This window comes from Centruroides sculpturatus, unplaced genomic scaffold, assembly GCF_000671375.1.
Source record: "Centruroides sculpturatus isolate CEXI.00-Female unplaced genomic scaffold, Cexi_2.0 scaffold80, whole genome shotgun sequence".
NCBI classification, from domain to species: domain Eukaryota; kingdom Metazoa; phylum Arthropoda; class Arachnida; order Scorpiones; family Buthidae; genus Centruroides; species Centruroides sculpturatus.
Window position 1 is genome coordinate 263,790 of NW_019384552.1, and position 15,990 is coordinate 279,779.

Consider the following 15,990-nt stretch of genomic DNA (forward strand, 5'->3'; position numbering starts at 1 on the left):
ACGAGTTTTATTTGTTGTTTGTCCTATTTACAGATTTCTATATTGCACGTGACTTCTTACCTGTAACAGAATGTACATAGAAGGACTTCCAATGCACGAGTTAATAGACGGACGATGTCCATATCCACTGTCTGTTAACGTCAGGATACATCTTTCGACTCGTTTTTTTTACTCCTCAAATATACATCCAACAGTGAATAACACAAAACTAACACCTGTTGAATGCGTTGTCGCTTCGAGTGTCGACAAGTCGACAAAAACCACGCCTGTATGACGTAACATAAATTGCGTCCATTAAATGGACCGCTGATCGATTACGTGAGTTGAGTGCATGACGTCACGGTTCAATTATGACGACGGATAGGAAAAGAAGTGAAGAAGCAATGCTTGATTTCTGTTTGCATGAAATAATCAAGAACGGAGAGTTGTTTAACATTAAGTTTATAACAAATTTTAAGGATTTTAGCAAACTTTTTTCTACCGAATTTTATCGCGTCGGGTCAATGTCTTCATCATGGCTGACCTATCTGTTAGAGAGACCGAGGCCCGTTGACTGAGAAATAAAATAATGGTGGGTGGCACAGTCGAGGAGTGACACAGGTGACGACCCATCAATGTATTCTTTCAACTTCCTGTAAGCGGTTGTGCAATTTCGCTATTGTCCCATACCTGCTCAAGCCCGCATGAAGTGGAACCCCTTGATTCACAAGATTGGCGTGACAACTTAGATCAGCTCGTTTATAATATAGGCTATAAACATAGTACAGGTTATTTTTCCTTTTCCTTTTTTTAAGTTAAGCATAAATTTTAAACGCAACATTAGCCGTAAGTGATTATTTTGGGAACGATTATTTTTCTTCTTTCCTAACAAACGCTTTCAGAATAGCTATGTTGATGAATACTTTATTTTTTTAAATGTTAAATTTGGATCTTTTTCCCTCCACTGTTCTTCCAATTTGTTAGTCTGTAAAGCTTAATTATCGCCATTTCAAAAACTAAATTATTAAGGTTATCTAACAAAACTGATTTATACACTATTAACTTGTTGCTTATGATGTAGCTATAAGCTTACATTATAGAAGTTTTAAAATAAAAAAAAAATGATAATAAAGGAAATAGGCTTACACAGTATTTAAATTTATTATGAGACTGAAATTAATTTAATATTTGAGAGAGAAATAATTTTATTAGATTGGTGATATTTTGATAGAAAATATTTAGTTATTAATTAAAGTGGCCCTAACATTGTATATTATATCGAAATCCTTCGTTCACCGTAACATTAACAGAATAAACATATATACTGTATATATAAAAATGAAGTTTAAAATATATTTCCATTATAATTTAGTTAGTATTAATTCATTCAGTACTTTAAAACAAAATCGTTGAACCAGAATAGAAGGAAACGAGTTTTACTCTTCTTCAGTAGTAAAAGGTAAATATATTAAAGATCACGTCACACAAATGTTTCGTCTAAATAAAATTATGCATGTGAATGCACGAATGTAAGTTTAAAGTTTTCCTTACGCTAAACTATAAACGATAAAATATATTTTAATTCGATGTTTAAAAAAGTACGTTAAATAGATCTTTTAAAAGAAGAAATGTAATTCTAATTGTCGATAAATCTTTGATTTCGTTTTGAATTAAGTGTCTTAGGAAGCGATCTATTAAAATACAAATAATAAAATTACATTTTTATATTCAGCTAACTATAAAAATACAATAGTTTTTCATTTATATTTTTCTGTTATATACGAGAGATGCACTATTTATACATTTATTTATAATTTGAAAAACTTCATATAAAATCAACATTAGTTATTGAATAATTATAATTTCGCAAATGTGAACATTTTACTTATCCGAACAGTACTGTAATAGATATAAGTCAATGATACAAATGCAAATTAATTTCATTTAAATCGATTCTATATAATTTACTTAATTTCACTCATCTATTATCTCTCTCTCTATTAATAGGGAAAAGTTAATAATTAACTGTAATTGAAAGCATTTAACAATTAATCACAGAAAATGTAAAATGAAGTAACAACAACAACAACAAAAAAAACTATATAGAACACGAACAATAATTATATTGATATTAATTGAAATTAATTTTAATTTGAAATGTATGCAATTTTTCTTTTTTTACTTTGAATGTGCAATATTTTCAAAAACGAAGTAAATGTATTAAATCATTAAATATAAATCTTTTAATCTGAAGAACTAAAAATCTAAAATTTTATTTATAATTCGTAAGTATTTATACATTTTCCGCTATTAAACTTTAAATTTTTGTTTAAGGTAAAATATATTTAAAATATTTTGACATTAATTATTATTTCACAAATATTTATTTACATTTTATATTAATTTATAAATTCAGATATAAACAGAAAACAAAGAAAACACGCTCAAGGTTTCATTTTAGGCCAAGAAATTCCAAGTAAAAATTACATTAATATCAAAAATTAGAACTTTTTCTGCATTATAAAAATTTGATTTTTACTTCCTGTACAATTTAATTGAATAAGTTACGATAAATTAATGTTAAACCGAATATATGAAATATAATCTAAATCAATATTTAAATTACTATTCCAATTATTTAACAGTGTGAAATTTCTAAAATCATATTTTGATTTTATTAAATTTGGGATGCAATGTAATCATTACAACCTCGTTCATAATTCCACGAACCATAATTACTTTAAAATAATTGTATAAAATTATATACACCTATAATTTAAAAAGCCATAATAAACTTTTCCATCAATCAGTTTATTCAATACAACTGCTTAAATTTGTTGCTACTGCTCGAAACTTGTGAATTATTACAAAGTTAATTTCTCGAAAATTATAGTAGTAAACGTAAAATATTTCTAACAATTAGCATTGCTAGAAATTATGAAATACATCATTCTCAGAACAAGAGATAAGTAGGTCTAAAACGTGCTGTAGTTAAGGAACGAAATAGAAATGCGAAATCTACAGCGTGTAACTCCACCCAGTTACCATTATGTAATACGTTAAAAAAATATTTTTACTAGACGTTGAATAAAATGTTCCAGATTAAAGCAAAAATAAATGCTAGATTTTAACTTTTTTCCTCTTATTTATTTTAAAAACAGGTTTGACAAATTCTATCAAATTTTACTTTTTGTTTTTCATCAAATTGAATTGCCACATAAAGAAACAAAATCGATAAATACATTATGGATCAGGATTCCGAGAGTAATAATGATAAAAATTTTTTGAAGATTTTAATAAATAATGAGCTAAACTGTTTCGAAAGCATAATTTTCTAAGATTATTATTATTTGAATATGTTGAAATGTTTATTATTTCTACTGCCGATATATAGCGTTAAAAATAGAAGTTTGCCTAAAAGAAATGTATTATTTATATAAATCAAACCTAAGAGACTGTAATATTTAATTTAATTCTCTATTTATATAATTCGATCCAAAACTATTTTCAAACAGTTAGTTAATCTAACATTTACAGCGTGATTCAGATGATATTTGATGTCAGTTAAAATTTACGAAAGCAAAATCACTGAACAAACTTTCTACTATGTATATAGATAAAATATCAGCAAGTAAATATATAAACGAAGATTTAAATTCTATTTTATATTACATATTAAAATTGTAACGTATATACAGCACATTTCAAATAACGCATGTGAATTTTCGAATCATTAAACGGAAATAATTTTCATTTATTAACATATAATTTTTAATAAATTTTTTGTTTACTTTAAATTCGACCAATTGAATTACACATACACAAATCAAATATTTCAATTTTGTAAATAATTTCTAAATATATATTAAATTAAAATCTCAAATTGTTAAATCTTAGATTAACAATGAAGTTCTAAATCTAATCTTAAAACTCTGATTATGAATTAAATACACAATATAACTGGATTCTGATCTAGCGATTTTAAAAACCAACAAATATTTATGATAGGCTATATGTTTAGAAAATATAGTAAAATAAATATGATATTATGGTAAGATTGCTTTTACATCAAAGACAGACCAAAACTCTGACAGACAGAATGAATTTATTTAGTTTCTAACGAAGTTAACTTCAGCGCTTAGATAATTATCAGTTTTTTCATAACGATCAGAAATATTTAAAAACGAGCATTGAGAACATACCGGAAAGAAGGTTGGCATAATCTTGCCGAAAATAAAACAAACACTCAAGTTTGATCCAAATTTTCAAGAAATTGTGTAAAGGCCATTATAGCACATATTACGAAACAACAATATCATTTTCTGAAGACGGATTACTAGTTCAAGAACAAGTTTGACGTTATGATAATGTATTTCCGATAGAAAGGCATACAGATTGGCCGCGAAAGTTCATTTCTTAGACTATCCGAAACACTTCCAATATCCTTAGAATTACTAAATTTACAGAACTTGTCTAATGCCTTTCTGGCTATGACATCAAACCAACAACAAATGATTTTACGATTTCCAATTCACCGAAGTTAATTTTATACAATTTTTTTTTAGCTTCACATTCAAATCAAACTATTTTATATTTATAGAACCGACAGCGAACAAGGAATCTGTCCTTACGCTACTTAATATTTTTGATCAAAACACAAGGTTCTGAAAACTTCGAAAATACAAACGGATGGTAATGACAACCTTTTTTTTTGGGCTTGTTTTAAAATACTGTAAACCTTCTGGATTCTTCGAAATAGTCATTTTGCTTTAACGACTTGTTTTAAATAATTGCCAAAGTTTAATTATAAAAATTAAGAATCCTAATAGGCAGATGCGTCGAGCTTTCATCCATTTTATATCGAGTATTTCCCTTTGGAGAGTTATTCCTAAAGTCGCCGATTTTCTGCGAACATCCTCTTTCCCGAAACATCTAAAATTTTCGAAGCAGAAATTATTATAACTGACAAACTGTCATTTATGCTTTTATTTCAGAATTATCAAAAGTGTCAGGTCGAGACGACTTTACAAATTAGTCAAATCAAATGTGTTTAGTATAGTGCTTATCACGGTAGAATAAATATTTATCGAATTGACTGTATGATAAAGTAGCATAAATAATTTTTCTTATTTCCTGTAGAGAAATAATTTAAGTATGATACAATTTAACATATTATTCCTTTTATTTTTACTTTTAGATTAATTTGTTCTTCCTAAAATTAAATAATGGATAACCTATAGTACTGTTTGTTTAAAACTCTAGAATTACTTTTATATAAATAATATTTAAAATCAAATTATACATACGAATAATTTTATAAAACAAATATTTACACGCAGATCAAAATTTTCATATCTTTATAAAATATAAAAAGTATGTTCTCAATTACCAAAATTAATTTTAATTTATTGGTTCCATAATTTCAGTTTAATAATGCTTTTAATTATTGTTTTCCTTTTTATTACACTTTTTCATGATTGAATTATTTTAAAAAAACCATCAAATAACCGCTTAAAACATTAAATCGAATAAAATTTAAATACTTTCGAAAATCCGCCAACAAATTTCAAGCCAATTGGAGTTTAAGCAATCTTGGATGCTTCATTTCATCAAGAAAACGCATATTTATAAATTTTTAAAAGAATTAAAATTCAGTGAAACTATTTATTAAAAATTAAAAAAAGGTATTTTATCTTGACATTAAATTAATATTTACGGTATTAAAATAGTTACGATAGACAAGAATAAAGCTGAAATATAATTGATAAACTTTGACGTCATAAAAATTAAGGAAACTGATTACTGGAAGGTCAGTATAAACAAAATTGCATTTGTTAGCATTCAAAAAACGTTATAATTGTATTTTACCGAACAATTTTATCTAAATGAATTGTGAAAGTAATAATATATAATTATATCTAAAGAAATTCCACATAGACAAATTTAAATGTCTTTTTTTGGATATGAAGAAAGTAGTTTTCATTTAAAACAGAAAAAGTCAGAAAAGAGAACTCATTATTTATTGAAAGATAATTGGATAATTTTTAGAATTTTTGTAGATCTACGAATAGTTTATAATGCGACTGGTTGTGTTATCGACCGTGCAGTCAAGATAAATTATTATAATTACTAGTATTTCAAACAATTCACTTTAGTTCTATTACGAATAATTAAAAATTATAACTAAGTATTGTTATACTTAAGTATAATTTTAAAATATTAACTTATATAATATAAAAAGAACTGTACTTGTTATTTCCGATTCGATTTTATCATCATCTTCTAAATTCGTATTGAAAATAACTGGAGGCAAATGGAATGCCGTATTTGTAAATTTATATAAATTCACGTACAGGCGCATTTATTTAAATCTTGTTTTCATCTTGTCAATAAGATTATTCCGATGCAGATTTTATAAAATCTCATATATATTGCTTTTTTTATTTTTAAAAATTTTTCCAAGTACAAAATACATATTCACAGAACTAGCTAAGATACGTTTGGCTCCAGTTTTTGAATAATCTAAAAAGCACGAGTTGAAGCATGAATTTAAAAAAAAAAATTGAAAAACAAATTAACTTTTTCTATTTCGAATAAATTAAATTTCGTAAATGTAAACAAAAGGAAAAATATTTGATTTTAGCATTAAAATATTTAAATTTGAGAAGAATATTTATATTTTAATTTATTATAATTTAAATATTGAAAAAGGAAAATATTTTTCTTTTAGATATATAATGCATTTTATGTATCGTTTAAAAATTTTTTTCTACATAGAAATGCTTATAAATAGGCCTATATCAGTAAATCTACATAGTTCTATTATAGAAAGTGAATAAATGTGTGATCTAGATAGAATTTTTTTGCACATTATGTATATTAACTGTATAAATAACATTTGGACAATTAAAACAATTTTCATTTACTCTATATTCTAAGCATATATATATATATATATATATATTTTAATTTAAACACCGCAAATTGCCTATTATATCAATAAATTGCATTTCTTGTCGAAGAGGATGGCAAAGGCGTTATCGACTGTAATTTTATTAGGTGGACCCCAAAACATGGCAATAAAATGTGGTGTTAGTCTACATAACACAGTCTCTTAACAAAGTCAAGTCCCCTCTCCTCTTAAGTGCGTTATGTAATAAATGGGCGCTCCCGACGATATTTTCTTATCATATCTGTCGTAATATTTCTCATTCATCCAAAATTCTCTCTTGCAGGAATGCAAACACATTTGCTANCAAGTCAAAACTAATTTTTGATATGTAAACCGGTGGAAGGAAAATTAGAAAGAAAGTTTCTGCACAAAATTATTTTTGTAGATAAATCTAATGAGTGCTATACAAAAATAATTTCATATAAGTCACATAAATATTAATTAAATTATTGCATTAATAAAACAGAAAAAACTTTCGTTACTAAGTTATATAAAAACAATTTAGTGCATTATAATAATAGTTTTAATATAAATATTTTGATAAAAATATTGAATGTTTTTATTAATAAAATAGCGTGTAAGTGTTATTTAGTTCCATTGTAATAAATAATTTTATTTTATTTTTAATATTAACTTAAAAAATCCTTTTTTCATTTCCAAAAATTATTCGAAATTCTAATTTTAATAATATGAATTTACATTTACAAAATTAAAATTTTTGATACTGTAAAATTAAAAAAAAACCTAAAGTACTCGAATTTTTTGCTTTTTAGAAAATTATGTTTAAATCCATTTATGAAGAGCAGCTATTGTTTATTGTTTCTCGTAAAGCAGATTGTAATGTTCATAATTATAATTATGAACAACCTGTAATGGTTTTTATCCAATAAGCTGAATATGATTAAAGGCACAAAAGCTTATATTTTAAATACAATTTAAATTTGTGTGTTTGTTTTCGCACACTGATTAAAAAAATCATCGCCTTAGTTTTAAGTAATTGTTATGTAGATTTAAAGAAAATTTGCTCTCATTCAAACTTTTATAAAAGTTAAATAATCTAAAAAAATTTCAAATTTGTTCTATCTAACATTTGATCTATTTTTCTGACTAATGTATTCGAAAAAAAACTTGATAACATTTCACAAATAAAAAATTTCAAACTTCTTATATCAATTCTGATCTGTATTTTTAATAAAAAGATTTACTAATTTAGAATTTATCAATCTAAATAAAATACGATAAATTCTTAAAAGAAAATAAATCAATTTTCGAATCTCGAGAAAAATTTACCAATAAACTTTCTTTAGATTCGAGGAAATCATCTATGGTAATAAATATTTCTTGTCTTTCTTGAACTTTGCCGGAACCTTCACCGCAATATAAATAAAATGAATAATCAAAGATAGACATGATCCGTCCTTGACAGCGGAAGTTACGAAACCAGTATATACCTAAAGAAATTCCACATAGACAAATTTAAATGTCTTTTTTTGGATATGAAGAAAGTAGTTTTCATTTAAAACAGAAAAAGTCAGAAAAGAGAACTCATTATTTATTGAAAGATAATTGGATAATTTTTAGAATTTTTGTAGATCTACGAATAGTTTATAATGCGACTGGTTGTGTTATCGACCGTGCAGTCAAGATAAATTATTATAATTACTAGTATTTCANATACTACACATTTATTTCATTGAAATGTAAAATATATATAAAATAGTTTGTTAGTCTGCAAATGATCAAATTTTATTGTCATCAATTTTGTCCATTTATGCACTAAACACTTTTTATGTAAGGCAATTTTAAATTATTAGTTCATATAAAATGTCATTAATACAGTGATCTGTTATAAGCTATTCTGTTTATTATGAAAAATACACTTAAACTGAAAATTATCTATTTGTCACGAACGTAATAAAAATTTCAAACTATATTTTAACAACATTGTATAAAAAAATTTGATTTCATAGAAAATAAATTCATAAATTATACAGAAAACAAATGAAAAACAAAAAAAATCAATTTTATTTTGTAGAAAAGATATTAAGATTTATTATACTTTGAATTTATACATACATAAATTCAAATAAATAAATCTTAATATTTTTTATGAATATATTCACAATTACTATTGCTGTATATTTATATAGTCATAAAATTTATGATAAAATTTAATAGTAAATAGCAGATACTGTTATTTAGATCGAATATACTTTTTCAGTGTGAAAGGATTTACGTTAGAATGCATAGTTCAACTTTTGAAGTAATAAAACGTTCTAAATAGCGATTATGTTAGTCGTACGAATTTTCAAATATGGGTCATATCCGAAAAGGGACAAAGCCCTCGGTACGAAATGCAGTGTCATTTAACCTACCAAATATAGTAGACAGGTATGAAGAGTTCAGTGGCATGAACATCAGAGCAACAACACCTACCAGACAGAGTTCATTGCCATGTGCCATATACGACAAACGGGAAATAACGTATTAGACAACTATCGATAAATTTTCACTTTCTTAAGATGCCATTTAAATATTTTTCTCTTTTTAAGAATTAAGTTAAGCAACAACTTGCATATCGTTGGCATTAGTCTAAATTATACTTATTATTTCGCAATTCTAAATCCTCAAAAAGACAAATGCCGGATGCCGACGGCGAAATTGTGGAACTATAAAAGGAAAATATACCAACGTCGAAAGTGACGCTTGCTAAATTACACTTAACAAAACAATAGGATTTTGAAACGAAAATATTAACATATTATATTCGAAATTTTCCTAAACAGAACTTAAATTGGTAAATTACTGCATTTACTCTATTTCTTCCATTAAGTGCGGTCTCATAATGCGACTAAAGGATAGCGTACGAAACATTTTATTATTGTTTTTAATTCGTATTTATGGAGTTTAATTTTTTGCATTTATATAAAAACAAAAAATTAGATCCTCGCATTTAAAACAGATAACATCTTTTCATGACAGGATCTTTCTTTAAATTATGAATTCAATTACTTTCGAGAGATTTTTTTAAACTAGCAACAACCGGTTGAGGCGAGTACCGAGGACAGTGTGAGAATATACACGATACAACAAAACAAAGGGATTATGCTCTACTTCCTCTTTATAAAAGATAATTATAATGTGTATTGAGGCATAACTAGACACGTGTGAAAGTACAGTTGCTTTGGGTGGAGTATATTCTGTTGCTTTTATCATTATACATGTCTAACAGATGAATGAAACATTATGTAAAACAAAGTTTCTTCCATCCAACTCGAAAAGAACTTATCGTTTACAAAACCGGAAGAAATGCGGAAGATATTAAAAACAAAGATCATCCGGTTAAAAATTTTAATATCTTAGAAGTGCAATCTTCATTTTCTCAACTGTAATTAATCTACAGTGTATACTGGTATACCGACATCTATTACCAACAACATTGAGATCATTGCATAAGCTCTTCACCCATATAAAAAGTTATTCTTTTTAGTGATAGTGCGCTATTTCTCATTCGTGANAAGACTAAATTTAAAATTATTATTATAAACGAATAGTATTTTGAAATTAAAATTCTATAATAATTTACTTAAAATGCTTACATTTAATATTCGTTTTTACCCTAATTAACCCATCCTTTTTATATCAAGTAATTCAAAATGTGGAACGTTCACGAGTTGTATTTCGACAATGTAACCGTTCCTAAAACGTGTTGGTGATCTCGAAGGTTATTTCCAAACATGGGATCGTTCCAAATCACGTTCCCTTCAAAGATTTCTGTTTCTTCTGAAACATTGAATAGATGTCAAGGATATCAAAACGTTCTTTTGTCAACTTAATCCCGTGCCAGCCAAGCAAAATCCCCAAGTAATAAATAAAAGTCCAATACGTTAAGGTTAAACTTATTGAATATTCAATTAGATTTCAATCTAATTACAACTAATTTAGAATTATACGATATTAAACATTAAAATATAAGGCAATATCCAAACTTATCGGGGTGGATGTAATAATATGAGACCGCAGTAAAATCGTAAACGAATTATTTTCATGTAAAATAATTCAAACATTAATTACAAAGACTTATTTAATAACGGTTTAAATAAATTTTAAAATTAAGAAGAGATTGTGACCTTGCCAATCGTTAACCAACGCGACAACGAAATAAATTAAAGTAGGCCTATTTAAAATGAAACGAGAGATTTCGAAAATCTGCTTAAAAATCATAAAATTAATAATTACGATAATGTCGTTAATGTCGCAATTATTAATTTCGTTAGTTATATCAATTTATAACTAACGTAATGAATCTAAATTTTAACCGTTAAGAAACTGTATGACGTTATCTAAGTAAAACTGGTTTTAGGAAGTATAGGTGTGCGTGTTTTATTTTGAAGGGCAATTAACCACGTATAATATAAAATAATTGTTGTAAAACATAAAATTATCTTCCGGATGTTTATACTCTGATAAATATGTTAAGCGATTTTAATAATAGTAAAAAGGAAAAATTGGTGTTTATAAATATTTACTTCAATCTTTCCGGTAATGTCGAAACAAACATTTATAATAACTGCAGTGGTATAAATTCTCAAACGTAAAATCCGTTAAAAATATTTCGCAGAATAAATCTACTTCGGAAAATAATATAGGATATAAAACTGGATTTTATATCCTGTTTCATTACAAGATAAGCTCGTAAATCTATAAAGTTCGCAACGATTTTCAATTTCCCTCCCATGTAGGGTATTATTATTAAAGAAAAATTTGTTTATAATCTCCGTAATGTTAAGAAAATGAATTAAATTTAATTAATATTAATAACTTGGTTTTGATTATCTTATATAAATTTAAATTAAAGCCTAAAGTATTCAAAATCATATTTATAGTGTATTATATTATATCCTTTTGTTTTATACGATAAATTAACTCATTTTGTCATTAACTATACTACGAGTATTTACGGTAATTTCATTACTATAATTTGCATTTCAATTGAATTTTCGTAAAGTTGTATAGGTTCATTATTATTGAAGATTGATGTTGAAAATGCTATTATACATGTTGGGAATAGGAAATAGATCCTATTGTTAGTTTAATAAGAATAAACCTGCAGGATTAAAAACATTTAAACACTCAATCACGAGTTTACCAAATACCCAGTTTAAATGATAGTCATACAGTGTTAAATTAAAATGTTAAGGATTGTGACAAAGTTTTATTTCTTTTTAGAATATGAAGTTATTTTTACCAACTTTTTATATTTTACAGTTTTAATAGAATTGTACTGTATTCTCCCCTTTATAATTTACAGAATACAGGTAACCCCCGTATAACACGGGAGTTATTTTCCAAAAAATTGCCGTGTTATACGAAACAAAGAACTAGTGCGAAAAGGAGGGTTAGGTTCCAAAAAAAAAAAATGCTGTTAAATCCTTATTTAAATCGAATTTATTATTCTTTTTTTTCATAGGTAAACTATTTATTTATTATTTAAGTAAATATTTTACCAGAGGATTATTCATCCTATATGATGATCTCAGTATGAGCATCATCAACTGATAACAGTTTTTGGGTGCATTCGTTAATAGCGGTCGCTCTGCAACGGGAGTGCGCTGCTGTTTGTAGACATTTAGGAACGACGGTGAAAGAAAGATGGCGGCGCTCGCACTATCGATAGTATCGTGATGGAGGAATCTATAATTATAAAACGAGCTTTTGGAGGCAAAAGAAGGGTCCCAATTGTAAAATTTAACCATTAAATGGATTATTGTTGAAAGAGCATTCAAAGTAGCCACGAAAACAATTTGAATGCTCGCGCGGAGTTACGCGGAAGTATANATTTGTTCTATCTAACATTTGATCTATTTTTCTGACTAATGTATTCGAAAAAAAACTTGATAACATTTCACAAATAAAAAATTTCAAACTTCTTATATCAATTCTGATCTGTATTTTTAATAAAAAGATTTACTAATTTAGAATTTATCAATCTAAATAAAATACGATAAATTCTTAAAAGAAAATAAATCAATTTTCGAATCTCGAGAAAAATTTACCAATAAACTTTCTTTAGATTCGAGGAAATCATCTATGGTAATAAATATTTCTTGTCTTTCTTGAACTTTGCCGGAACCTTCACCGCAATATAAATAAAATGAATAATCAAAGATAGACATGATCCGTCCTTGACAGCGGAAGTTACGAAACCAGTATATACACAACACAGTTATTATTATTATGATTATACAGAGTTAATGCCAACGGTTTTGAAATGTTTACTAAAACTATTTTTTTTTTTTAAATAAAGAAACCCATTAAATTTCAAATATGAATAAAAGCAAAAGGAACTTAACATTGCCAATAATCGATATATTTCTTAGAAAATTATAGGAAAAGAAAACTAGAAGTATTGATAGTTTGGATGCTATCATATACAATAAAGGCTAACCTCGTTCAAACAATAAAACGGAAACGAGATTGTAAAGATGTTTAGATGATACAGAAAACTGTTCCTTTAAAATAGGAATAAAATGAGTTAGATTCAAATAATGCGATAACTGTAATAAAGCCGAAGAAAAATAATAATGCAACGGAATATTATCTCTTACTACACAATCTCTATTATAATTTTGACTGAAATCTTTGAACATTTAGCTAATAAGCAAGACCAGAAAGGAGGAAGTTGCTATTGACTAAAAGCGATAGATAAGTCTTAATTTTATAAAAACAAATGTACAATTGTTCGGTATAATATAGACTATTCGGTACAAAAACACTTTAAATGATATTCATTAAATATATAAATAGAAGGTTGCTTTAAGTGATCATTTTTATACGCAAGACTACGTTTTTGATTATTCTCGAAAAAAAAAATATATTTTAATATCTAATTTTCATTGAGATAATATTTATTCTTATAAATTCCGTCTTAGAATTGTTTAGATCAGGGATTCCAAAACTTTGGCTATTGACCCCTCAAGAATTTTTCTACCTTTATCCATCCATCCTCTTATGTTGCTAATACAGTTGATAATACTAATAATAAATCTGGTGAGACACCATTTTCATATAAAGGTCTATTACGGCGTACGAATTTACAATATCTCGAACTGTCATATACATAAACCATTAGACTATATTTTTAATGAACCGTTTTCAATCGACCCCCTACTAATTTTCGACCACTTTGGCATCCCTGGTTTAGATGAACTACTACAAACCAATCTTAAAATATTCAAAACAAAACAGTTCAGACTACTATAAATATCTTCAATTATAATCAATATTATGTTATTACTACAAATGAAATCTTAAAACACCATACAATATACACACAATGCATCGAGATAAGTTATGTTATCTAAAAACAATGCATTATAATACCACAAATCGGTTGCCGGGTTCCCATATACTGTACTGTACATATCAATATAATACATAATACATAGCTGGTAGACTATTCACATCCGGGTTTAGTTTATAATGGAAAAAATGAATTCAGTTCATGTTGAAGTACTTATGCTCAGCAAGCGGAAATGATATAATAAGACTTATGAAAATTATTAAATACTCCTTGAATGTCTGAAAATGAGTAGAATTAATAATGCTATTTTAAAAGTTTTAATTATAAACGTATCCAATACATACATATTTAACATATAATTAAAAGATTACATTCAATAAGACGTTTAAATACTGCATCTTTTGAATGTATAAACCTTCTTATTTAATAAAAAGTTCTCATTTACTATTATAATAAATAATGGTAGAATAACTAAATTCATTATATATAAATCAAATATCACTCTATAATTGAAGATGCAAAGTTTGAGAATTAATCTTTAATTTCGAACAAATGTATTCGTACGAAACTGGGTTGCTACAATTAACTCATTTCTATGGCAACAGATTTGTTGATAGAAGGCAGTTCTTAATTTTTTGCAATTTTCTATACTTTTACTTAAAAATTCATTACATATCAACTTATTTTTAAAAATTTAAAAAAACGCTTTTATTGATCATGTTTTTCGAGATTGGAGGTAAGTTTGGTGGGAGTTAGGCCATCGACCATATACATCACTACAGTGTATTTATTTATACACACGTCATGATTAAATTCTACATTTGGTTGTGTTTATCGAGTTTCGGGGTGGGCGAAGTGGGGGTGAAACCAGCTTCCTAAAACATTAAAATGCATTGTCATCGGACTTAGCAGGCCGAAACTTTGAGAATATTCATCAGATTACAATTAAGATGATGAATTAGAGTTGCAAGATTTGAGGCCACGATAGAAAGCAAATTAAATAAGTGTTTAAAAATTAGTATATTAAATTCGTATAAGGCACAGTTTTACGATTAAGAAATTAAATTTTGTAAAAATAAATTTAACACTGATAATAGATATGTATTGAGATTTTTGTATTAGCTGTAATTATTAACACACTTTTAAACAATTTAGGTATTTTAAATATTATAGAAGTATTTGTTCAATTCAAATACAGAAAAAAAACAAAAAACAAAAAAAAAACAAATTTTTTAACAGCGGATGTTAATTTCTAATTATTCTCTATGAATAAAAGTATTAAGGAAATAAATTTTAAGAATACATGTATTGTATTACAAAGACGGACGTAAAAACATTATCTAAATCTACATCACTGCCACAATATCTCTAGTATTATCTATCACAGATAAATGCCATCAAAAAAATTGTTTATATAACTTAATACAAGTATTTTCGGTTTAGTGGTCATTTAGAGAATATCTAACCGTATAACGATGTCGCGTCGCAATGCTCTTACGACCAAAGCTTGATGAAAGAAGCCAAGCGATAAACATTGGATAGTTACTGAAGTCATACATACGTGAATTTTATAAAGAAAAAACTACGTAAACTCAAAATAGCATAGATGAAAAAAATACAAGATTCACTTTACACAAATGTTAAGTACTGCAGAATTTATTGTAGGCCTATTTTTATTTAATAAGCAAGCTACAATAAAAGAATTTATCGTAACACCTTTATTAATAATAGTAAACTGTGTACATAAAGAATAAAT

The 15,990-nt window shown here is 26.4% G+C and overlaps 1 protein-coding gene across 3 annotated transcripts in view; it reads right to left on the bottom strand.

The window, feature by feature from the left end:
* The window catches only part of LOC111623695 (MOB kinase activator 2-like), a 133,271-nt gene that overhangs the window by 42,162 nt on the left and 75,119 nt on the right, over positions 1 to 15,990 (bottom strand). Inside the window, exon 1 of one of the 3 annotated variants that reach the window (XM_023366354.1) lies at positions 61 to 1,091. The exons of the other annotated variants lie outside the window; for them this stretch is intronic. Coding sequence (XP_023222122.1) covers positions 61 to 122 — 62 coding nt within the window. The 5' untranslated portion in view covers positions 123 to 1,091. Of the gene's footprint in view, positions 1 to 60; positions 1,092 to 15,990 lie in introns of those variants that run through there. 3 annotated transcript variants of the gene reach the window in all.